Genomic DNA, 26,813 nt, shown 5'->3' with positions numbered 1-26,813 from the left:
TCAAGTTTAGGTGACATTAAACATTTGTTTTATAGTTCTTTTACATGATTAGACAAACAGAATGATTCTTGTAGTAAACAGACACTACTAAACATAGCACAGAAATGATGAAGGACCTTTGCCCGAAACGTCGATTTTTCTGCTCTTTGGATGCTGCCTGACTGCTGTGCTTTTCCAGCATCACTTTAACCTTGACTCTAATCTCCAGCATCTGCAGTACCCACTTCTGCCACAGCACAGAGATGACTCCATTCTTACATTGACTGGAGAGCACTGGTTCTACATTTTATAGGTTATATAAACTGAAAGAGCATCTTTCACCTTCATATTCAACGTATGACAATTCAATGCTAGGTTAATAAACTCGCTTCACTTCCAACTCCTTGCTCCCCTAAAGTTTTCCGTCCACCTTGCTGACCAACTAAAACACAAAATTCCTGTAACACTAAATAAATAAAAGCTTCTACATATTTAAGTCTGAAACCTCGTGGCACATTTTCCATCTCGCACTCTCATAGTCCATTTGCACGTTTACATTCTAAATCCTTTGTGGGGGTTGGTGTGAGGCAGAGTGCTCTTACATAACTAAATGTGGGGGTTTAAGTTACTAATAAACATACTTTTATTTCTATAAAGACACTTCTTAAAATTCAATCTTGCACAATTGGTCAGACTCAAAATGGCTATAACATTTGCATCATTAAATTATGAATATATAAATGATTTTTTTTTTCCTACTGGACCTCTACAAGGTAAGATCAGTGCTGAAATTTCCCCAACCCGGCACCTACTATCAGCAGTCCAAGTGAGGTGGAGTTTTAGTCGAGTTCTTAAATATAAAACTGGTGAAAAGCGAGTGTGTCCATGAAAGGCCGAACCAGGTTGTCAGTGGAGAAGTAGAACACCAGGCCAAAGGTGATGGAGATGGGGAGAGCTGGCAAGGCTTTCTTAAACACAGCCAGCAACAGGAGCGTGAGGCACAATCCCTGTTGAAAATAAAGGAGGATGTGACTTTGCTGTTATCAGTGTACTTAAACAGGAGAAATGTGGGACTGCCAATGCTGCAGGCATATACTCCCAAGAGATGGCATCGTATAAACAAACCTGCGTTCCTCTTCCACATATTGGTCATCCCACATATCCATTTTTCATTACACCACCAACCAAAGTCTGACCAGGTTTCTTAGCTAATTCTTGACTACTGTACTTTCAAAGCTTTTCTCACCATGTCCAATATGATGCAGGGCATTGCTTCATTGTTTAAAGAAAGATGTTAAAAACAACTTAAGAGATCCATGATTTTGCACTTTTAGTTTCTGTTTGCAACTGCCTCCCCTGGGAGATTTTAGTTCCTGTAGTGTTGACACAATCCCTTGTGAAACATCAGAATCAATATTTTTCTAAACTTACAATCAGAATGGCAATGAAGCAGGCCAAGGTTGTGTTCCAGTCTCCACTGGCACCTGCAGCAGCCTTGCCCACCAGGACACTGTAAAAGATGAAGTCCCCCAAGCCAAGTTTCACGCCCTCTGTGAATAGAGTCACAAGGATACCATCATTAAGAGATTAGAGAGTGATCAAGAACACTTGAATAGGTTAGAAATGAAAAGGGCTAGAGAGATGGCCTGATTGAAGACACAAACATTATGAAGAGATTTGATTTGGTAAACATTCTACTTCTGGGAGAATACTAAACTGGGGACTATCAATAGAAGATATTTGCTCATAAATTCTTTTTCAAAGCACGTCTGCCTAAAGGACAATAACAATGTGAAATAGGCTTCATCGTGAGGGAAATAAATGAATTTAAAGGGAAGTTGAGTAAACATGAGGCAGAAACAAAGTGAAGGATCCACTGATAAAATGGATGGGAGGAGCTCATGTCGAACATAAACATAGAATAGACCAACTGGATCAATAGATCTTGTGTGTTGTTTAATCTAGCTATAGCCTAGCTCACTATACCATGAACTGAAACCTCTTTGGAGTATTTTTCTAATTTTTAAGAGGGTGAAAATGCTACTTAAAGGCAGATGGTGATGAGAGGAATTATAAAAAATTTACTGCACAATAAGACACTGCGAAAAGAACAATCCATCTGGCTGAATCGCACCAGCATTTGATCATAGCCCTGCAGGTTAAAATACTTGAGCTGCATATCCAGACGCCCCCTGCTAAAGGAGCTGAGGCGTTCTGCATCTTTTAGGCAATGATTTCCACACTCCAACTACCCTTAGGAGCATACTGTTCTGAGAATTATATGAATATGGGTTGTATAACCGCAGCACCATTGTGAAGTGATTTTAATGAGCCCAATACTACAGTTACAATGTAAGTTATTTTTGAATTTGGAGTCAGGGTCCAAGCCTAGCCGAGGAAAACAATGCTTGGAGCCAATTCTGGCTTTAACATCTGTCTGAGGGAGGAATGTTGGCCACGACATTATTAGAAAACAGGGCAGTTTTCCTAATGTCAGTGGAAGGCAGGAACAACATTTTAGTTCAATCTCAATCTAAGTTCTCCCTTGGAAGAATTAGAGGAGAGTGTGACCTTACTGAACCAGGTGGAGGCTGTGCTTGATAAAATATTGCATTTTTGTAGCATGTTTAATATATGAAAATATCCCTAAAGTGCTTCACAGGAGTGTAATCTGGCAGTAAACAGCAAAAAGGTGGTGATATTCAGATTGACTAACAGCTGTTCAAACAGATGGATTTTGTGGAAGTCTTAAAAGGAGGTGGAGAGATTTTAGGGAAGGAATTCCACAAGGTGTTGCCTAATACTTGCATGAAGTTTAGGTTGCGTGTGTGTGCACGTGGATGAGGAGATTTAATAAATGAGCAGGATACGGTCACATACTTTCTTCCTCGAGTTCCTCTCCCCCGGCAGCTGATTGGCGCACCCCTTGGATTTGAGTTGGAGGCAAATCAGCAACATTCTCCAATCCTTCAGTAGGGTGGTGATTTGCCTCAATCTCCACATCAGGATAATTATCTAGGCAGAAACACAACAAGATATCAGCACCTGGCCTGAATGAAAGAATGCTCACTAAATACTCCAACTGAAATAAACAATTCCACACGTGCAGTTGATTATGGTCTTAGACTGGATATTTGGCTCTAACCACCTTGCTCACACCCACATACTCCTGTCAATGGTCATCCCAGGGGAAGGTGGAAAGGTTCTTTTAATGACCTAGTTGGACCATTTTCAACCCTCAGTCAAACAGTCTTTCTTCTCTATTCCAATAGTGTTACAAGCAAAAACACCACCTATTTAAAAGAACCCCTGATTTTCCTCTTGGAATTTTTTTTTTTGCTGAGGGTAATGTACCAGAGATTAATCCTCAGGCCTGGAGGACTGGAACACCTAATTCACTGTTGCTATGGGCTGACAATTTTGAGAGCGCATTGCTGGGTGAGACCTTATGAGACCATTTTAATGAGTTCAAACCATGCAGCATGAAACCCATCACAGGTAACAAATCTACTCCTCACCTGTTCCCAAAGCTCCCTTTCCTTCAGATTTCTACTGTAGCCTTTTCAAAAGACAACTTATAGGACACATTTTACTGAAAATAACCTGGAAATCTGTGAAAATTATTCAATGAATCTCCATGCACTATTCATCTTCCCCTTCATAGGTTTTTCTTTACTGTATTTTCATCCTCAGAATGTGAAGCTCTTATCGCACAGTGGGCTGTGCACTCACTGAAGAACAGCTGGGCAAGTGAAAACCTTGCACTAAATGCCTCAGTTGAATTGGCAGCAAGGAGGAACCCTACTTGTGGGGAGAAGATGGTAGTATAGTGGTAATGTCACTGGACTAGTAATCCAGAGTACCAGGCATGTGGGTTCAAATCCCACCAGGACTGATGATGAAATTTGAATTCTTCTTTTAAGAAGAATTAAGAATTAGAAGTTAGTTTCATAATGATATATAATCACTGTCAGTTGTCAGTAAAAGAATCACTTGGTTTCACTAATGCCCTGTAGAGAAACAAATCTGATCTGACCCACATATGACTCCAGACTCCAGACCCCAGGCAATGTGGCTGACTCCTAACTACCCTCTAGGCAATTAGGGACAGACAATAAATTCACATCCCATTTGTGAAATGTTGGCCTGGTAACACCCACATCCCATGAGTGACCTTGTAAAAACTTATAAGCAGATTGTTTCTCATGGTTTTGCCACGGCAGACAGTAAATTACTGACCTCAAACACAGAACCAGGCTGTTTCGCCCCTGAAGTCTGTTCTACTGGGTGTTCCCGACACCAGGGTGCACCACCCACTCTCATCTGTCATATCTGAATGGCCTTCTTTGGGAACGGAGGGCAAAGCAATTTCATTGCTATGGTAATGTCTTGAACCCCTCCCCCTCCTCACTGACAGCAAATACTGGGAAGTTTAGTGCTATAGTGCTCCCCCTGAAGCTTACCCACACACAGACATGTTGTGATATTATCCCTCATCTCTAAGATAGCAAATAGTGTCCTAATTTTCATTATCATAACAGATTAATGTTAAAGATGAATAGTATAGTTATAGTTATAGATGAAGGAGGCCATTCAGCCACTCCTGTGACCCAACCATTCCACCTGCTGCTTCTCTTTTCATTACAGCACTCAAGTATTTGCCAAAATATACCAGTTCTCATAGTCATGAAGTATAGAAACAGGCCCTTCAGCCCACCAGGTCCGTGCTGACCAACAGACTACAAACTACACTAATGCCATTTACCTACATTTACTCCATAGCTTACTATGCCCTGGTATTTTAAGTACTCATCAAGATGCTGCTTAAATGTTGTAAAAGTACCTGCCTCCACCACCGTCTCAGGCAGCGTTTTCCACATTTTCCACACCGCCTGGGTGAAAAGCTTTTTCCTCAGATTCCCTCTAAACGACTTCCTCCGTATGTTAAATGTATGCCATTCTGGTCTTAGACACATCTGCCATGGGGGAAAGATTTGCACAGTCTACCCCGTCTATGCCTCTCATAATTTTGTAAACTTTCAGAGGACTGTTGCACAGTGGGGCGTGTGTGTGTGTGTTTGTGTGTGTGTGTCTGTGTAACAATTCAGAATTTTTGTTCATGCTGCGCCTTTCACTAGATTGGACCTATTGCCTATTCACTCCCCATATGTCATTTGACGTAATATTCAGTCTTTAATCTTTCTACCCACTGAACTATGTGCACAAACTTCCTGTAAGTGGCCTCCAGGAAGCTGGGCTTGCTTCCACGAAAATAAAAAGGTAAAAATACAACAGGATCCAATATTAGAAAATGAACTTCCCCTCTGACAGCCAGATTTTATTGTGACTGCTAGGCAATGTTTAGCCCTCAGATGGTTATTTACCAGAGTCCCTTTGAACTGCCTCAGCTAATTTGTCAGACCTGGCTACTATCTTGCCTTCTGCAGATAAACTGCTTTTCAGATGACAGACAGTAGAAATTTCAGCACTTGATTCTCAAGATGTAGGCGTTACTAGCAAGGCTGACATTCCCAGTGCTTCCTTGACAAGGTGGATTTTCTTTAGTCCATGTTTTACAGGCATTTTCATGGTGCTCTTACATTGGGAGTTTCGGGACATTAGCCAAGTGGAGATGAAAGAATGGCCACTATTTATCTAAGTTAGAAAGAAGATGGAAATTCAGTTGCAAGACTGTGGAGAAAGAGTGGGAAAGTGAGGTTGTTGGAAGAGATGAAAGTTGTGCTACAACTGGAGAGAGATGTTGGTTAGGTCTACACTTAATTCAGTTCTGGGCACTGTACCTCAGATGAACATACCAACCTTGAGGAAAGTGCAATGCTAAGTGAATAGAACAATATCAGAAACAAAACAGTTACCTCACGACAAATGGTTGGAAAAGCTAGTTTTATATTTTATAAGGTATCAGATTCAGGGAACCTTACAAGATGTTTTAAAATGACTAAAAATAGGGTAGATACCAAAAAACAGTTTACCCTGGGGAGGAAGGGGTCAAACCTTTCAGGGGTGAGGTCAGGAAGAACTTCTTCATACAGGGAAATAGTAGAAATCTGGAATGCTCACTCAACTAAAATCTGATGAAGCTGGGGTCTTCTGAAAAATGTTGAGGTGGAGACTGATACGCTGGGTGAGGATATTAATAGCCAGGGAACAAACGTGAATAAATGAAGTGAAATTTCAGATCAGCAATGATTTAACTGAATTGCCTCCTCCTACTCTGGCAACGTGTAAGCATTTTCAATCAGACACCTCCCAGCATTCAAGATGGATTACTACTATCGACTCCAGAAAAATCAGAAATACTTCAAAAAATAAAATCAGCACAAGACATAGTGGGTTGGATGGTCTCTCTCTCTATGCTGCCAAGAGCCTACAATAACACATGATTAGCACACAGTGATTGACAAATGAGTTTGGGAGCTACATTCCACAAACAAACTACCCAGATTAAGATTTTAAAGTGCTTTATGGAAGTTACTTCAGCACGAGTCCCACACTAACCTGCATTACAGGTGTAGTTCAGAGGCTCTTCAGTGTCCACACTTCGCTTCGCCATTGTTACCAACCAAACCATTGTGGCTGCAGAGAAAAGGAACTGGTTAGGACACAGTCATAAAAGCAAAATATCACTGGAGTTGCAACTGAAAGGAGGTGTGGAACTCAGTTCTAGAGGCTGTAAAGTGCTTAAGTAGAAAATGAGGTGTTATTCCTCCAGCCTGCGTTGAGTATCATTGAAACACTCTAGCAGGCCCAGCATAGAAATGTCAGCATTGGAAATACTGAATTCCACAACTTCAACCAATTACCTCTGTCCTCCATTTTTCTTATACCCCAGCCTTCCCTGGCCATGTCTTGTTGACTTTGCTCTCAGCAGAGCAAACCTATTTTCTCTTTTATATGTTTTCATTCTACATGCTATATCTCTTTTACCACTATTCTCACTTCCTATGTCTTTTGTTCTGGGGACTCTTACAACCTGTTACATTTGCTTCTCCACCTCTGCTGTTAACAACATAAAACCACCATTTCACAGTTCTTTTTAGTTCCAAAGAAGAGTTATATCAGACTTGAAACATTAACTTGGTTTCTCTCACCAAAGATGCTGCCAGACCAGAGTTTCTCCAGCACTTAATTTTTTTATTTTCTAGTTAGTGTCCACTTGTTAGGCTCAAGACAAGTCTGACTTGTGTTCTTCTTCCTGTCATATTCCAAACACAAAAGAGTGTGAGCTAGTCTTTCCCAAACTAAATAAGGTAAAGTTGCCACGGTCCTACCAGACTGTAGGGCTGCTTTGTCATTAGAGACAGATGTCTGTTGGTGATTTAGCCCGAGGGTCACCATGTCTCAGGCCGGGGTGAGATTGACAAAGTACAGCCTTCAAGGTAACCTCAGCCAATATAGGAATTGAAACTGTGCTGTTGGCGTGACACTGAATTGCAAACCAGCCATTCAGCAAACTGAGCTAACTGACCCACCGTAAACCGATTATCTTGAGAATCACAAACATGTTATGCCTCAACGTGAGCCTGAATTACAGAACCAGCCTTTGAAATATAATCAAATGTTAAGCCAACTCACCAAACCAAACATAGAAACTGATGTACTGAAACTTCAAATATGCAATTTACTACATTTTTATGCACCATTCATTGTTACCAATTTATAGCCCAACATTCTCAAACTCCCTTCGATAATACAACATCCGAACCTCTTCCCACTTGCACTGCACAGTTACATTTCCAAATGCCCTCTATAGTACACTGAACCTCACCATCCCAACTCAGTTCCTATTAGACTGAATCCTAGCATTCCAATTTAATCCCTATGATACGGAATTCTATCAGCCTTTGTGGTGTTCTCATACTACAAGGTGTTTCCTTCCTTTACAATCAGTGATATTTGGATTTTAAAAATCCCTAAATGTGTAGGTGCGGTTTAATGTATATTTACAGGAATATATTAAGGCAGGAAATATTGGTTCATTCCTCTCCTGTGCTGTTTCCACGAGCATACGCAGGGGACCTTTAGGGCACAACACTGCTATTAGATCTGTAGAAAAAAAAAGACATAATGAAGTATCAACACAATCACATTGAACTCAATGAAAACCACTATGTGCAATAGTTATAAAATATCATATTGGTCACGTGATAGCCCTGAGTTAATTTAATGATGATACTAGCTCCTATACTGCTTTCATTTCTAACTGCTGAACACTCAGTTACCATTAAAGAAAGATTTCAATCTCGATGGAGCTGGATGCTGAGTGTTCAAAGCTGAAGAAGTATTCTGAAGTGTCATCACCATTGTAATTTAAAAAAGGCAGCAATTTAACTGCACCCAGCAAGCTCCCACAAACTGCAGGGTTTTTTTTTAAGGCATTAGTGGAGGAATAAATATTTACAGGGACACTGGAGAAAATTCTCCTGCTCTTCTCTGAAATAATGCCATGGGGTCTTTTACAACTGCCTGACCTTGCATGGATGTTTCAGCTGAAAGGCAGCACCTCTTGATAGTGCAACACTCCTTCAGCATTATACCATGAGTGTCTGGATAGTGTGCTAAGTTCCAGAGAGGCACTCAGAAAGATAGGCTCAGAGAAGACAGGACTACCCACTGAGCCACGCTGATCGCAGTTATGTTAGCGCAGCCATGATAACATCCTGTTCTCCATTATTTTTAGGCACATATTGCACCTTACTACACAAGCTGTTGTCATTTATTTTTAGTAAAATAACCCACTGAGACTATCCTGTACTCAATCGATGTGATAAATTGAATATTAAATGCTTTCTGTTTATGAATCCTGATGAGAGTTTTGCACATACCATAAATAGATATTGCGCCAAGAATGACCCAAGCTGACCATTCAGGGAGGTATTTAATGAAGACCAAGGCCATCAATGCACTGATCATGATGAGGTAAGCCTGCTGGAGCTGCAGAGGTCCCTTCCAGTGGATGCAAACCATTCCTACTGCTCCAAAGTTCCAAATGATTAGGATCAGGGTGGGATAATCCATGGCCACATTGTATGTCTTAAAGACTTCACTAGAATGGAGACAAACTGAGCTGTAAGTGGAGCAAGTGACAAAAACTTGAGGAAGATGGGAGGGAAAATACAAATACATACCCTAGGTAAATGTACGTGAAGAGGAATAGCAACAGGAGAGAGGATAGAATCAGCCATCCATGGATAAACTGGAAAACATGAAAGCTCTGGTTAGGTGACTGTTTTCAGTTGTTTATTCCATCTGCTGCTGAATCCAAAGAGCAGTGAGAAAAAACCTCACATTCTTCAATGCTAGCTCGATATCAAACTCCAACTGAAGTTTTTGGCAGGTTTACAGAGTAATAATAAATTAGACAGAAAGTGCATTTTTACAGCACCTTTCACAGTCCCCAATGAAGAGCTGTTAAAGTGCATCTACTGTCATCATGCAAGGTATACAGTGGCCAATTTACACACAGCAACGGGGTAATGACCCAGTACTTTCTTTTAAAGTTAACTGAATGTTAAATATTGACGTGGATACATGGGAAAACACACTGCCCCGCCCATTCTCTGGAATGAGATGGATCAGATATAGAGAAAATATAAAGCAAGTTCTTACTTCTTCTTTGCTATTGCGGTGTTGCCTTGATCTGTTATTAGTCTTTAATGCAGTGGATACTGACGTCATGCTAGTGAACAGCGAGTTGAATGCCAGTTTTGTTTTCAACACAATTATAGAAAGGACTTGTTGTTTGGAGCCTCACATGATTGAAATACATGATTGATCCCACTGCTACGTGGAGTCAACAGTGAGAAATGAAACCTCCCTTGGTGTATTCGTCTCATGGTAAAGAAGACTCCAGTTGCTGGGTAACCTTCAGAGAGTAAGTGACACAAGGCAGGTCTTTTCTGCAGTAGCACCATTAATCAACCACCTTTCTAGTGTATATGGCTGAGCCACGTCTGCTATCAATAGCTTTGCAAAGAGGTAATGACTCAAGCTGAAGGTGGTTCCTCCATTGCATCCTAATGATGCCAATTTAATATCACCCACTGGTCACATTATTGGGTACGGAACCGATATCAAATACCAACAATAGTTTGCAACATTTCATAGAGTTTTGCGTTAAACCCTTTATAATCTCAAACATACGTTACTGAACAGTCCACAGTTTGTAATATCACATGTTTCTACACAGCCTATAATATCTCACAACTTAAATATAGTCCTACGTATAATATCACAGTGATTAAACACAGAACATGAATTATACAATGCCACTCACAACAATGTAGTGCCCCGATGTGCTATACAGCAAGTACTTTTGAAGTGAAGTCACTGGTGTCACATAGGAACAGTATAACTCCTGCTGCTAAGTAGAAAGGCATCAGGGATGGCTGCGCATATCCACTTGGCTCACATTATGAATGTTGGCAACACCTATCTTTCCAAATACTAAAATTGCTCTGAAACATTGCTGTTAAAGTCCCCAGGAGAATTACTGTTTGTGGAGCTTGGGGACAGTTTTGAAAAGGTTCAACCACTGTTAACTGGAGATAGCAAGTTTAGAATAAAAGCTAATCTGTACAAAGGCTGATATTCAGAAATATGAAACATTTAAACTGTATTAATAAAGCCTCCTTACGAAGGGTCACAGCTGTCCCCAAAGTCAAAAAGGCTTTATGGAGGGAATTATTACATAGCCTGCTGGCTCAGCTGGCAGTGAAAGGGTCATGTCTTCAGTTCTGCATTTGATGATTTTTATTAATTTTTTTATTAAAAAAATCAATAAAAAACACACAGCTACAAAAGAAACACATATTCAAGCACTTCCGATAAACGTAAACTCCTATTTTCAGCAATGCATAGGTAGATTTCCTCAGCCAGTTATGAGAACTCTGTTGTTTATAACAAACTGACATCAAAAATTCTAGGCGAATTGATATTGAAAATGAACTATTGAAAAATAAACTACAATCATTCATAATGCCATTACAAGAAACTGCCTGTTAAACTGTTCGCTTGCTACAGTTCTGTGAACTGATTTTATTATTGAGAAGACAGTTATGAAAGACCAGCTTGCAAAACAAAATGCATAACTGACTGTCAGAAAGCACAAATGCACAAAAAATCATCACTCACTTTTAACAGTCACAGATTCTGATACACTGTGGCTGACACTGCATCTGCAGTGGCACCGAATTACACTGCCATATAGGAAACACAGCAATAAATTACAAATAGCACACTCCTACAATCAGCAATGGGCTAATGATCAGGTAATTGATTGTCAGGACACAAAAGAGAACTCCCCTGCTCTTCAGCAAAATAGCACCATGGGAATTTTTTACATTCAGACAAGAGCAGATAGAGCCCTGATGTAATGTCTCTGGCACCTCCAACAGCACAAGCATTGTCTCAGTACTAGATTGGAAGCATCACAGTAAGTGTTCAAGGGTAAAATATTGCTAATACTGGAAATCTGAAATAATAAAATGCTCAAAGTAAGTAGGAGCTCAGGAAATACTTATGGAGAAATAGTTAATGTTTACTGACGAAGAAATCAACCGGAAATGCTAAGTCTATTTCTCTCCACCAATGCTGCCTGACCTGCTGTATGTTTCAGGCATTTTCTGTTTAAATCAGATTTGAGCACTGTCATTATAACAGGTGAGAATGCTACTTAGTGAGCCATAGCCAATGATAGTTTATTAATGGCCGACAGGATCACAGAGTTCAAGCTCCTCTCAGTTAGTGATATTCCCCGAGGAGTGCAGGCTAATGGATCAGTCTGTAGTTTTATCGTCCTATCTCTGATTCCAGTTCAGTGAACAAGAATCCATCCCAGGCATGTAGGGAAACAACATTTGCCCAAAAGGAGGTGCTTTGCTCCTCTCCTGCATTTTCAAAATTCTATAATACGCTCCCATAGTTCCTGATCAAAGGGAGGAATGTTCTTAGATCTTAGTGATCAAGTGGAGACAGGAGACAGGAGTTTAAGACTGATGGAATAAATGGTTTTAAGCCCCAAATACGATTAAGTGGCAATAATAGTATCGTTAGAGTAGGAGTTCCAGGATTTTGACCCAGTGATAGTGAGGAAAAGCTAACATATTTCCAAACTGTGTGGCTTGGAAGTGAACTTGCAGATGCTGGAGCTACCATTTATCTGGTGTCCCTGTCCTTCTCAGAGGTAAAAATTATGGGCTTGGACTGTGCTTTTGAAAAATCCTTGGTGAGCTTTTGCAGTGCATCTTGTAGATTGTACACACTGCTGGAACTGTACATCAATGATTGAAGAAGTGAATGTTTAAGGTGGTGGCTGGGATGCCAATTTATCAGGCCACTAAGGTACAAAATTATTTCCTTTTAGAGTCAGTCAGAGATGTACAGCACAGAAACAGACCCTTCGGTCCAACCCGTCCATGCCGACCAGATATCCCAACCCAATCTAGTCCCACCTGCCAGCACCCGGCCCATATCCCTCCAAATCCTTCCTATTCATATACCCATCCAAATGCCTCTTAAATGCTGCAATTGTACTCACCTCCACCACTTCCTCTGGCAGCTCATTCCATACACGTACCACTCTCTGCGTGAAAAAGTTGCCCCGTAGGTCTCTTTTATATCTTTCCCCTCTCACCCTAAACCTATGCCCTCTAGTTCTGGACTCCCCGACCCCAGGGAAAAGACTTTGTCTATTTATCCTATCCATGCCCCTCATAATTTTGTAAACCTCTATAAGGTCACCCCTCAGCCTCCGACGCTCCAGGGAAAATAGCCCCAGACTGTTCAGCCTCTCCCTATAGCTCAAATCCTCCAACTCTGGCAACATCCTTGTAAATCTTTTCTGAACCCTTTCAAGTTTCACAACATCTTTCTGATAGGAAGGAGACCAGAATGGCACGCAATATTCCAACAGTGGCCTAACCAATGTCCTGTACGGCCGCAACATGACCTCCCATCCTGCACTCAATACTCTGACCAATAAAGGAAAGCATACCAAACGCCGCCTTCACTATCCTATCTATCTACCTGCGACTCCACTTTCAAGGAGCTATGAGCCTGCACTCCATGGTCTCTTTGTTCAGCAACACTCCCTAGGACCTTACCATTAAGTGTGTAAGTCCTGCTAAGATTTGCTTTCCTAAAATGCAGCACCTTGCATTTATCTGAATTAATCTCCATCTGCCATTCCTCAGCTCATTGGCCCATCTAGTCAAGTTCCTGTTGTGAGCTGAGGTAACCCTCTTTGCTGTCCACTACACCTCCAACTTTGGTGTCATCTGCAAACTTATTAACTGTACCTCTTGTGCTCACATCCAAATCATTTCCTTTTGAAGAATATATAATTATACAATAAATGCAAATTTAAAAATCCCTACCTTATAACATCGATACTTGTAAAGAAAAACAAGAATTATAGTCATTACGACAATAACACTGATCATTATTAATGTGTTCAGGATGGAGTTAAGGATACGTTGTCCAACAGAGTCCGTATCCTCGGTAAATGGGGTGTAGATTCTGTGGAGGAAAAAGTGAGAACAGAATTTAATAGAATTTAATTCATTCCCAACAATTCAGTTGTTGTTCAGGTCTTCCTAGATAGCTGTAGCAAGAACAACTTACACTTTAACATACTTTAACTATAAATGCCGGAGGAAACATCACAGAAGTGCTTCACAGGAGACTCCCAAGCACTGAGGATGTCCCCTAGACAGGGGACGAAACGTCTGCAACACAAATTCCCAGCTTGGCGAACAGAACCATAACAACGAGCACCCGAGCTAAAATCTTCTCACAAACTTTGAACTTTAACATACTACATCTCAGTACACTTCCCAGGAGCACTGCAATTAAAATTTAACATTGTAACAAATTCAGTGATGTTCAGAGGGAAGGCCAAGAGTTTAGTCAAAAGGACAGGTTTTCAGAAGCATCTTGAAAAGAGATGTGCAGAGATCTGAAGACAGAACAGCAAAGCTTAGGTTCTCATCAGTCATAATAGAATGATTAACACACTCGCAGATTTACAGATCATATTATCAGGGGCTATAACAATTTATGTTGTTGTGATGAAAATCTAAACTAGCAAAATTTGTTATATCTACTAATGATCAGCAGCTTCATCATTTAACTATTGAGTAAGATTTCCTGTGCCTGCCATGTAGCAAAAGGATTAATGCGTGTAATAATTGAAAATATTCTGTCCTGATGGTACACTTGGGAATTCATTTGTACTGGAGCACAACATCTAGAAGAATTAAAAACCCTGAAACAAGGGCTGTCCTTTCAGTGTCTTAACATTTTGTGGACTTAACACCGACAAAGAACATCTTTTGGGCTTTACTAGACTGCATGAAGTTAGAACTGGAGCTGTTGCTGAAACTAACAGGGCCTTAGAGAGCCCCTTCACACACTCAGAAAAATTACTTTTGAAATTGCAACAGCAGGTGCCCTGAGCTCTGTTTCTCCGAGATTCCAAATGAGAACCTGCCCTGGGGTCACTCAGGCAGCTGAAACTCTTCTGCTTTCTGCAACTAGCAAGTTACAGCCAGCATCATGAACTGAAGCTGGAGCAAGTGGTCTCGATTCATGGCCAGAAACTAATTTCTGTTCGCCCCTTTCCATCTGCTCACAGAAGGGACACCTGAAGACAGTGCTAGAATAACGGATTTCCAAATCCACAACAGTTATCCTGGCTTGTTCTGGCTTTGGTCTGCAAAAAAAGCCTGCAGCCTGGGTAACATTTGAATGAGTCTCTCCCGCAGATGGAACGTGTATGATCAGGAGGGGGAACTGGGAATAAATAAAACATCTTTGAATCATTATAGGAAAGGAAAATCCACTTTTCTTCCCAAACAAAATTCTTAAGGGTGACATTAGCTTGCTCTAGTATAATTTAAAAATAATGCATACATTCAGCGTAGTTAGACCTACAATTAAAACATTGTGCTCAGTTCTGGTTTCCACAGTATAAAAACGTCATACAGGCACAGGAAAAAGTGCAAACAAAACTCCAAGTCCAATACCAGAACTATACATGTGAGGAGAGACTGACCAGGCCAAGGCTCGTTTCTCTCAGTTTTGGAGAAGAATGACCTGATAGGAGTCCTAAGGTCAGACAGGGCTTTGATATAATAGATGTAAAGAACATGCTTCAACTTTCGGGAATTCAGTAAAAGCTTCTTTACCCAAAGAATGATGAGAATGTGGAACTCAGTACCAACAGGCGTAGTTGAAATGAAACGTATAGATGCATTTAACAGAAAGCTAGAGAAATGCTCGAGGTGAAAGAAATGGAAGACAATATAAATAGAGTTCAATGAAAAGAATGGGAGGAGATCTGTATGGAGCATTAACACCATCTTGGAGCTGTTTGGCTGAATGGTGTCTGAGCTGTCTAAATACAGGAGACATGAGCAAGATTTGCAAGAGAGATCCTCAAATCTCCAAATCAGAAGGCAGTAGTAATTTGCAGGTCACTTACAGTTGCCCATCCTTCTGGGTGTAGAAGCTGACGGATTTAATTGTCACCACCACGACTGCCATACAGAGTGTAACAGGAACAAACAGCATGATGACGTGCTTCGCCCCATACTTTAGAATTAGTTCCTCTTCCTCTTCCTCCTCCCCCTCTCCACCTGTATCTCTGTTTGCAGGCCCACTCTCAGTGCCATTGCTCCTCTCTGCAGGATTTGCTGGTTGACTGGCTGCCAATCGGCGCTGTGCAGGCAAAACAACACAAGGTACCATTAAAGGTCATATTAAACACACAAAGAACCCTGCAGACAGCACACTGCTGGAGTAGCATGCACAGAAATGGTCTTTGTTACAAAAACCTTAAAGAAGTAATGACAGAGCAAAAATACTTACAAGAATGATGCTACACTAAGATTCAGTATGTGGATGTACCTACTAGAGAAGGTGCAAAACTTGACCTACTCTTGGGGAAATAAGGCAGGGCAGGTGACTGAGGAGTCACTGGGGGAGCACTTTGGGGCCAGCGACCATAATTCTATTTGTTTTAAAATAGTGATGGAAAAGGATAGACCAGATCTAAAAGTTGAAGTTCTAAATTGGACAAAGGCCAATTTTGACGGTATTAGGCAAGAACTTTTGCAAGCTGATTGGAGGCAGATGTTTGCACGTAAAGGGACAGCTGGAAAATGGGAAGCCTCCAGAAATGAGATAACAAGAATCCAGAGAAAGTATATTCCTGTCAGGGTGAAAGGGAAGGCTGGTAGGTATAGGGAATGCTGGAAGACTAAAGAAATTGAGGGTTTGGTTAAGAAAAAGAAGGAAGCATATGTCGGGTATAGACAGGATAGATCGAGTGAATCCTTAGAAAAGTAGAAAGGAAGTAGGAGTACACTTATGAGGGAAATCAGGAGGGCAAAACGGTGACATGAGATAGCTTTGGCAAATAGAATTAAGGAGAATCCAAAGGGTTTTTCAAATATATTAAGGACAGAAGGGTAACTAGGGAGAGAATAGGGCCCTTCAAAGATCAGCAAGGTAGCCTGTGTACAGAGCCGCAGAAAATGGGGGAGATACTAAATGAATATTTTGCATCAGTATTTACTGTGGAAAAGGATATGGAAGATATAGACTGTAGGGAAATAGATGGTGACATCTTGCAAAACGTCCAGATTACAGAGGAGGAAGTGCTGGATGTCTTGAAACGGTTAAAGGTGGATAAATCCCCAGGACCTGATCAGGTGTATCCGATAACTCTGTGGGTAGCTAGAGAAGTGATTGCTGGGCCTCTTGCAGAGATATTTGTATCATCGATAGTCACAGGTGAGGTGCCGGAAGACTGGAGGTTGGCAAACGTGGTGCCACTGTTTAAGAAGGGTGGTAAAGACAAGCCAGGGAACTTTAGACCCGTGAGCCTGACCTCGGTGGTGGGCAAGTTGTTGGAGGGAATCCTGAGAGACAGGATGTACATATATTTGGAAAGGCAAGGACTGATTAGGGATAGTCAACATGGCTTTGTGCGTGGGAAATCATGTTTCACAAATTTGACTGAGTTTTTTGAAGAAGTAACAAAGAAGATTGATGAGGGCAGAGCTGTAGATGTGATCTATATGGACTTCAGTAAGGCGTTCGACAAGGTTCCCCATGGGAGACTGATTAGCAAGGTTAGATCTCATGCAATACAGGGAGAACTAGCCATTTGGATACAGAACTGGCTCAAAGGTAGAAGACAGAGGGTGGTGGTGGAGGGTTGTTTTTCAGACTGGAGGCCTGTAACCAGTGGAGTGCCACAAGAATCGGTGCTGGGTCCTCTACTTTTTGTCATTTACATAAATGGTTTGGATGGGAGCATAAGAGGTACAGTTAGTAAGTTTGCAGATGACACCAAAATTGGAGGTATAGTGGACAGCAAAGAGGGTTACCTCAGATTACAACAGGATCTGGGCCAGATGGGCCAATGGGCTGAGAAGTGGCAGGTGGAGTTTAATTCAGATAAATGAGAGGTGCTGCAGTTTGGGTAAGCAAATCTTAGCAGGACTTATACACTTCATGGTAAGATCCCAGGGAGTGTTGCTGAACAAAGAGACCTTGGAGTGCAGGTTCGTAGCTCCTTGAAAGTGGAGTCGTAGGTAGAGAGGATAGTGAAAGCAGCATTTGGTATGCTTTCCTTTATTGGTCAGAGTATTGAGTACAGGAGTTGGGAGGTCATGTTGCGGCTGTACAGGACATTGGTTATACTGGATTAGTGGTGCTGGAAGAGCACAGCAGTTCAGGCAGCATCCAATGAGCAGCGAAATCGACGTTTCGGGCAAAAGCCCTTGATGAAGGGCTTTTGCCCGAAACGTTGATTTCGCTGCTCGTTGGATGCTGCCTGAACTGCTGTGCTCTTCCAGCACCACTAATCCAGTATTTGCTTTCCAGCATCTGCAGTTATTGTTTTTACCAGGACATTGGTTAGGCCACTGTTGGAATATTGTGTGCAGTTCTGGTCTCCTTCCTATCAGAAAGATGTTGTGAAACTTGAAAGGATTCAGAAAAGATTTACAAGGATGTTGCCAGGGTTGGAGGATTTGAGCTATAGAGAGAGGCTGAACAGTCTGGGGCTGTTTTCCCTGGAGCGTCGGAGGCTGAGGGGTGACCTTACAGAGGTTTACAAAATTATGAGGGGCATGGATAGGATAAATAGACAAGTCTTTTCCCTCGGGTCAGGGAGTCCAGAACTAGAGGGCACAAGTTTAGGGTGAGAGGGGAAAGATATAAAAGAGACCTAAGGGGCAACTTTTTCACGCAGAGGGTGATACGTGTATGGAATGAGCTGCTAGAGGATGTGGTGGAGGCTAGTACAATTGCAACATTTAAGAGGCATTTGGATGGGTACATGAATAGGAAGGGTTTGGAGGGATATGGGCCAGGTACTGGCAAGTGGGACTAGATTGGGTTGGGATATCTGGTCGGCATGGACAGGTTGGTCCGAAGGGTCTGTTTCCATGCTGTACATCTCTATGACTATCTACCAGGGTAAAAAAAATGAACAGACTAAGGCCCTTTCCTCTAGAACACAGGTATTTCTAGTGTGATTTTAAAGAAGGGATTTGACAGGATAGACACAGAGATGTTTCCATTTGTGATGGAAGTAAAACAAGGGTCCACAAATGTGAGATAGTCATGAATAAACCTAATAAAGAATTCAGGAGAATCTTTTTTATTCAAGAGTGAAACGATGTGGAACTTACTGCTACAGGGAATGATTGCGGCAAATAACAAGAATGTGTTTAAGGAGAAGCTAGACATACACACAAGGAGGACTAGAAGGATAGGCTGATAGGATATCCTAAGAGGTGGGAGGAGTCTTGCATAGAGTGTAACAATATCATGGCCATGTGGGCTGAATGGTCTTTGTCTGTGCTGTATGTTCAGTGTAACTATGAGGATGAAGGGCAAAGTTGGCAGGAATCGGGAACCCTGGATGACAAGAGACATTGAGGCTTTGACCAGAATAAAGGAGGAGGCATGGGTCAGGTACAGGCAGCTGGGATCAAGGGAATCCCTGGAGGTATAAAGGGAATACAGGAGTTTACTGAAGAATGAAATCAGGAGGGCAAAAAGGGGGCATGAGATAGCCTTGACTGACAAGATTAGAGTGAATCCAAAGAGGCTCTTTAAGTATATTAAAAGGAAAAAGAATAACTAGAGAGAGAATAGGGCCCCTCAAGGACCACAGTGGACATGTGTAGTACCACAGGAGATGGGTGAGGTCCTCAATGAATATTTCTCCTCTGTGTTGACCATGGAGAAAGACATGAAGACTTAGCAACTTGGGAAAGTTAGTGGTGATATATTGGGGACATCCATATCACAGTAAAGGAGGTGTTATATGTATTAGAATATATGAAGGTGGCTAAATCTCCTGGTCCCGACCAGATATAGCCAAGAACATTGCAAGAGGCTAGAGAAGAAATTGCCCTGGTTGATATTTTTGCATCATTGTTAGCTACGGGTGAGGTCCTTGAAGACTGGAGAGTAGCAAATGTTGTGCCATTATTCAAAAAGGGCTGCAAAGAAAAGCCTGGGACCTATAGACCAGTAAGCTTAACATCTGTGGTAGGTATGTTACTTAAGAAGATTGAGGGATAACATATATGTGCATTTGGAAAGACAGGGTTTGATTAGACAATAGACAATAGATGCAGGAGTAGGCCATTCTGCCATTCGAGCCTGCACCGCCATTCAATATGATCATGGCTAATCATTCCTAATCAGTATCCTGTTCCAGCCTTATCTCCATACCCCTTGACTCCACTATCTTTAAGAGCTCTATCCAATTCTTTCTTAAATGAATCCAGAGACTGGGCCTCCACCACTCTCTGGGTGAAGTAGTTTCTCCTCATCTCTGTCCTAAATGGTCTACCCCGTATTTTTAAGTTGTGTCCTCTGGTTCGGCACTCCCCCATCAACGGAAATATGTTCCCTCCTGCCAGAGTGTCCAGTCCTTTCATAATCCTATACATTTCAATCAGATCCCCTCTCAGTCTTCTAAACTCAAGGGTATACAAGCCCAGTCGCTTCAGTCTTTCCGTGTAAGACAATCCCGCCATTCCAGGAATTGACCTCGTGAACCTACGCTGCACTCCCTCAATAGCCAGAATGTCTTTCCTCAAATTTGGAGACCAGAACTGTACACAGTACTCCAGGTGTGGTCTCACCAGGGCCCTGTACAGCTGCAGAAGCACCTCTTTGCTTCTATACTCAATCCCTCTTGTTATGAAGGCCAGCATGCTATTAGCCTTCTTCACGACCTGCTGTACCTGCATGCTTGCCTTCATTGACTGGTGGACAAGAACACCCAGATCTCTCTGAACAGCCCCTTTACCTAATTTGATACCATTGAGGTAGTAATCTGCCTTCCTGTTCTTGCCACCAAAGTGGATAACCAGCCAGATTAGGAGTAGTCAGCATGACTGTGAGTGGAAGATCGAGCCTCACAAATTTGTTAGACTTCTTTAATGAAGTCACCAGGAAGGTTGATGAGGGAAGGATGGTAGATGTAGTCTATATGGATTTCAGTAAGGCCTTTGATAAGATTCCACATAGTAGGCTGCTCTACAAGGTTAGATCACATGGAATCCAGGGCAAGCTGGCAAATTGATTACAAAATTGGTTTGATGGTAGGAAGCAGAGGGTAATAGTGGAAGGATGCTTACTGGAGGCCTGTAACTAGTGGAGTGCCTCAGGGGTTAGTGCTAAATCCATTACTGTTTGCTATTTATCTCAATGATTTGGATGAGAATGTACAAGACATGATTAGTAAGTTTGCAGATGACACTAAAGTAGACGGTATCATGGACAGTGAGGAAGATTATCAGAAATTGCAGCATGATCTTGGTCAGCTGGGGAAGTGGGTCAAGAAATGGCAAATGAAGTTTAATATAGATAAGTGTGAGGTCTTGCATTTTGAAAAGTCACATCAAGGTAGGGGTTTCATGGTGAATGGTCAGGCCTTAAGGAGTGTAGTGAAACTGAGGGATCTTGGAGTTCAGGTTCACAGCTCCCTGTCACAGGTAGGCAGGGCAGTGAAGGTGGCTTTTGGCTCACTGGCCTTCCTCAGTCAGGGCATTGAGTATAGAAGTTGGGAAGTTATGTTGCAGGTATTGGTGAGGCCGCACTCGGGAGTATTGTGTTTAGTTTTGGTCACCTTGCGATTTTCCTCATTCCTGATGAAGAACTTTTGCCCAAAACATCGATTTTCCTGGTCCTCAGATGCTGCCTGACCTGCTGTGCTTTTCCAGCGCCACACTAATCTAGACTCTGATCTCCTGCATTTGCAGTCTTCACTTTTGCCGATAAGAAGGATGTTATTAAACTGGAAAGAGTGCAGAAGAAATTTACAAGATGTTGCAAGAATGCAATGGTCTGAGTTATAGGGAGAGGTTGGACAAGTTAGGACTTTTTCCTTTAGAGCATAGGAAAATGAGGGGGAATCTTACAGAGGTGTATAAGATCATGAGAGGCATGGATAGGGTGAATATACTCAGTCCTTTTCCCAGGGTTGGGGAATCGACAACCAGAGGGCATCAATTGAAGGTTAGAGGGGAAAGAATAAAAGGGAATCTGAGGGGCAACCTTTTTACACAGAGGGTGGTATGTATATGGAATGAGCTGCCAGAGGAAGTGGTTGAGGCAGGTATGTTAACAACATTTGAAAGGCATTTGGACAAATATGTGGTTAGAAAAGGATTAGAAGGGTACGTCTCAAGTGCAGGGAAACAGGGTTAGTGTGGATGGACATGTTGGTCAGAACGAACCAGTTTGGGCCAAAGGGCCTGTCTCCATGCTGAAGAACACTATTACCCTTTGCAATGGACTTATTTCTGCCATATATTTAATTCTATGAAATGTGTGTATGTTTATAGAATACTATGTAATTCAACTTCAGATTTTAAATTGCACAAAGACTGTCAATAGCCCAGCATTGGATGGCTCACTCTGATCTGTTGGTGTGCTTACTCGGTTAGTCCGGACATTGGCAGCACCAGGCATCCCATCCCTCTCCTGATAGGAAGGCATTGTAGAGGAGCTGGCTGACATCAGAGCCGTCCTCTCAGTGTACAGTTCCTCTTCGCTATCTGATGAAATCATGAACGATCTTTCTGCAAGCACAAGTGGATAATCTCACATACAATAGCCAGGTAACTCTGGAAAACATAAAGACAATGACAGTGAACAGATGAAGAACACTGCAGTTAAATATTACCTCCAGAAAATTGATGTTGTTCAGTGTACTGTAACTCCTTTCAATTATGGTATTCAGCCAACTCATCATATTGCAAGACCTGACCTGTTTTAATAATCTAACAGTGAGGGTCAGATTTATTAATGTAACTATGCAGAACTGGCATTGTTAACTTGGCCAAAGGGAGCCAGTACTGGTAATGTAACTACAAGGAGACAGCTTTGCTAATATAACCAGGAGGAGCCAGTGTCTGGAGGGACTGATGTCAGAAATATAAGCGTAAGAACTCTCACACTACTTGGAATTGGTGTCCCGAACATAATGCTAAGAAAATGGAAAAAGGTAATCTTTTTAATAGGGTAGATGATCAATTTAAAGTTGAATTTTCTCCTTGTTTTGTAGGCCAGACATACCTGGACAATTTTTTTAATATTCTAGGTAACGTCAGTGTTGTAGCTGTACTGAGACAGGTTGGCAAGGGGAACAAGCAGTCCTGGAGCACAAATTTTCAGTACTGCTGCCAGTTTGTTCTTAGGGTCCATAGCCTTCACAGTATCCAGTACTTTCAGCCATTTCTTGATATCATGTGAACATTGCACTGGGCACTTATCCAATTCACTCGAAGTCAATGATGCAGTCACTGACTAGCTTTGACAAAGGGTCAGTTAGACTTGAAACGTCAGCTCTTTTCTCTCCTTACAGATGCTGCCAGACCTGCTGAGATTTTCCAGCATTTTCTCTTTTCGATGCAATCACTAACCACTTGACTTGCATTCCAATCTGTACATATACCATACTCTGTATAAAGTGGTTAAATCTTTTGGTTCCCACTCCCCTGAGTTTCAAGCTATTCCCTTTTATTGCTGAATCATTGCATCTCGCAGCACAAAGGAGGTCACATCTGGTCCATCATACCCATGTTAGCTCTTTAACGGAGCAACACAAGCAGTCTCAAACCTGTACTCTGTCCCCATATTCCTGTATTTTTGTTTTTCTTGTCTCACATTTATGAGCAAACTTCAAAAGATAATTGGATAAGTCTGCATCCATTCACCTTTCAGGAAGCACATTCCAGATCACTACAATTTTTATGTTAAAAAAGAACACATTTTCCACAGTTCTTTTGACAGTGCCCTCAAGTTTGTGCCCTCTGTTTACTGACATTTTTGCCAGTAGAAATATTTCCTCCTCAATTACTGTATCAAAATCCTTTAATGATTTTTAACATCAGTAATGAAGCTCCTTTTAATTTTCTTTGCTCTAAAGAGATGTGTCTTGGCACATCCAATTCAGTGATTGTTAACGCATTAACATTTATTGTGTCAATGGCCATTACAACAAGATGGCACCACAGCTTGCTCTCCTCCAGTTTAAAAATAGAGCACAAGCATTGAAGCACAGACTGATTCACGGTGACAGGGAACTTGGAGCTGCAGAATCCTGACATCTATAGGAAACGTTTGTACTGTCATTGGTAATATTCTCTGAAGTTTCATTGCACGACTTGGGAACCCTCACCCCCGAGTGTCCATCATGATCATACTCATAGCACCTCACCTTCCCCATTGCCAACTGGAAATCAAAGAGACTTAACGCCACCCAACTGAGTGACATTTGATATAATCAGTCAAACTGCTTTTTGCACTGCTTGTAAAAATATGGGAAACTGGAGAAATAAAAGGATAAAACAAAGTTTTTTTAAAAAAAAATCCCCCTTATGATTTATCTCCTAGGTGTCTGCTTGCTTGCAGGTAGAAATCAAAAGTTTAACCTTTTCTTCCTGGACACTCCAGGGTGTTTCTGGGGCAGGGTTAGCAATCAAAAATAAGGACTTGAAATGAGTTTCAAGTGGCAGAATGGCCTACTCCTGCATCTATTGTCTATTGTTTAGAAAAGATTTACAAGGATGTTGCTATGTTTGGAGGATTTGAGCTATAGGAGGAGGCTGGTTTCCCTGAAGCATTGGAGGCCGAGGGGAATGTAATCATGAAGGGCACGGATAGGGTAAAGAGACAAGTCTTTTCCCTGGGGTGAGGGAGACCAGAACTAGAGGACAGAGGTTTAGGGTGAGGGGGGAAAAGACTTAAATGGGACCTAAGGGGCAACGTTTTCCACACAGAGGGTGGTGCATGTATGGAATGAGCTGCCAGAGGAAGTGGTGCAGGCTGATATAATTACAGCATTTAAAAGGCATCTTGATGGGTATATGAATAGGAAGAGTTGAGAGAGATATGGGCCAAGTGCTGGTAGGTGGGACTAGATTAGGTTAGAATGTCTAGTGGGCATGGCAGAGTTGAAACGAAGGGTTCGCTTCCGTGCTGTACATCTCTACGATTCTATTACTCTGACTAATCGGTTGCAGTATTCGCACCTCCTCATTAAGGTTTAATTCCCCCCACTCCCCAATCCTCTGTTTTGCAGAGAAGTTTATTTTCAGAACGATCGTTAAAGCCCTTATTATTGCTGGTCGAGCACTTATTATTTGTGGTTACCGATTTGTGCCGTATGAAAGCAGCAAAACACCACAGTAGCGTACAATGGGAATTACAAGCTGTATTTTTGTCATGAATATAGAAGACAAGGCCTCCTTGTCTCTGGCCCAGTATCAGAGGCCTCTCGTTTCTTCGCTCTGTTCCCAAACCCACGTCGGAAAAGAGGAACCGAGTAGAAACCTGAATAAAATCAAAGCAGCGAACACACGAACTAAAGTGTCGACCAAAACCAAAAAAAGTCCCACCCTCCCCTCTGTAACTTGCCTGGTCAACTGGGAGCCGAAGATTTGTGATTCAGAAAAGATCTGAGCAGGTAACCATCCTACCGTAAGGTAGACTAGAAGGCAGAATATCAGCTGATCCGATCAAAACAAGGACAGAACAACTCCTTCCCACAAACCCTACATCTCATGAGATTTGAACGTTACTTGGGGCTGAGAGTGGGACTGCCCCCTTCACATGGCTGTGCCTCGTAACTAAGCCGTAACCCTCCTGCTCTGTAGTTTAGGTTGCAGTGCACTGTTCTGAGTCTGTAACAATCTTCGACTTTATAAAAAAAAGTAAAAATAAAGAAAATCAGCTGAGTGCAGAAAGTCTTGCCAACAGAAGGGATATAGTATGCTGCCGAATACCACACTAAGCTTATTTTGTAACACAAATTTTGATGATAGTTCAGCAGCTTTGGTTTCCCCCCCCCCCCTTTTAAAAATGTTTACCTTTTTCACCTTCTGTAGAATAATCCCATTCAAACGTATGTCAGGTTCTTTTTCAAAAATTAGAACAGGGAAACCGGTTTTCCTGTTCAGCCCGTTTATGCTGGTGTTTGTGCCTCGCATTGCAGTGACATATAACTCGCCCTGTCCCACTTAAGGGCTTTTGCCCGAAACGTCGATTTCGCTGCTCGTTGGATGCTGCCTGAACTGCTGTGCTCTTCCAGCACCACTAATCCAGTATTTGCTTTCCAGCATCTGCAGTCGTTGTTTTTACCACTTCATCATCTGTTGAGTCTTTTCATTGCACAATTTGACTGCAAGGTTCCAAGAATCGCTTGCATTCATATAGCGCCTTTAACACATTAAAACACACAAAAAAACTCATCGAAATACTAGCAAACAAAGTCAAACCACACAATATCAATAAAGACTGAAGGTATTGAATACTGTGAAGGCTACGGACCCCTAAGAACGATCTGGGAGCAGCACTGAACAGTTGTGCTGCAGAACTTGCTGTTCCAGGCAAGTTGTTCCAGTATGGCAATAACAGTGGCATTTGCCTGGCAACGTTGAAAAAATTACTCAGGTATGCCTGGCCTACAGAAAAGGACAAATCCAACCCAGCCAATTACTGCTCTATTTGTCTACTCTGAATATAGGAAAAATGATGGATTGTGTCATGACAGTAACATCCAGTGGAAATTACATAATGGTCACCTGATATTCAGTTTGGGTTTGGCCAAGTTTTTCAACTCGTTGGTCCAAACATTGGCAAAAGAGTTGAAGGTGAGGAGTGAGATAAGAAATACTGTTCTTGGGCTTCAAGGAATCCCGGCAAAACCAACATAAATGGGAATCGGGGCAAAATCCTTAACCAGTTGGAGTCAAAACCCAGCATAAAGGAAGATGATTGTGAGAAGTCAATAATCTCAGTCCCACAAATCACTTCAGAGTTCCTCAGGGTAAATATTTTATAGTCGACCTGCTCAGAGATGTTGTTACACACCACTGGAGCAGATGGGACATGCACCCAGACCTCCCAGGATAGGGGAGAGATAGGCACACAACCACTGCACCTCAAAAGTCTTAGCTAGTTCCTTAGGGTAATTATTTGATCCATGTCTTCAAACTGCCTTTTGTTGCATCTGATACTTCTAACCAGTGTATTAGATATTTTCTAATCAAGTTGTTCAAGGATGTGATTTAACCACTTGTGGAGCAAATAGGTTTTGAACCTGGCTCGGAATTGGGGCACAACTACAGTTCCACAAGAGCCACAGCTGTTCCCTAAGGTGTATTTATCTAATTAACCAGTTCAGAGATGTTATGACACAGTTTTGGAGCAATTGGGACTTGAACCCAAGTCTGCTGGCTCTAAGAGAGGATCACTACCATTGTGCTATC

At 41.9% G+C, this 26,813-nt stretch overlaps 1 protein-coding gene across 1 annotated transcript; it reads right to left on the bottom strand.

Annotated features, from left to right (window-relative positions):
- Nucleotides 1–25,101, bottom strand: psen2 (presenilin 2). Its single transcript, XM_072559066.1, has 11 exons — nucleotides 24,961–25,101; nucleotides 21,979–22,166; nucleotides 15,485–15,720; nucleotides 13,377–13,518; nucleotides 9,129–9,196; nucleotides 8,826–9,046; nucleotides 7,948–8,046; nucleotides 6,499–6,576; nucleotides 2,860–2,994; nucleotides 1,411–1,529; nucleotides 1–986 (listed from the first exon to the last, which is right to left on the bottom strand). The coding sequence occupies exons 2-11, from the start codon at nucleotides 22,108–22,110 to the stop codon at nucleotides 831–833; spliced, it is 1,386 nt and encodes a 461-aa protein (XP_072415167.1). The 5' UTR covers nucleotides 22,111–22,166; nucleotides 24,961–25,101; the 3' UTR covers nucleotides 1–830.
- Between the last annotated feature and the right edge of the window lie 1,712 nt (nucleotides 25,102–26,813).

Source organism: Chiloscyllium punctatum, chromosome 3, assembly GCF_047496795.1.
Source record: "Chiloscyllium punctatum isolate Juve2018m chromosome 3, sChiPun1.3, whole genome shotgun sequence".
Lineage (NCBI taxonomy): Eukaryota > Metazoa > Chordata > Chondrichthyes > Orectolobiformes > Hemiscylliidae > Chiloscyllium > Chiloscyllium punctatum.
This window is presented reverse-complemented; position numbering and strand designations above follow the sequence as displayed.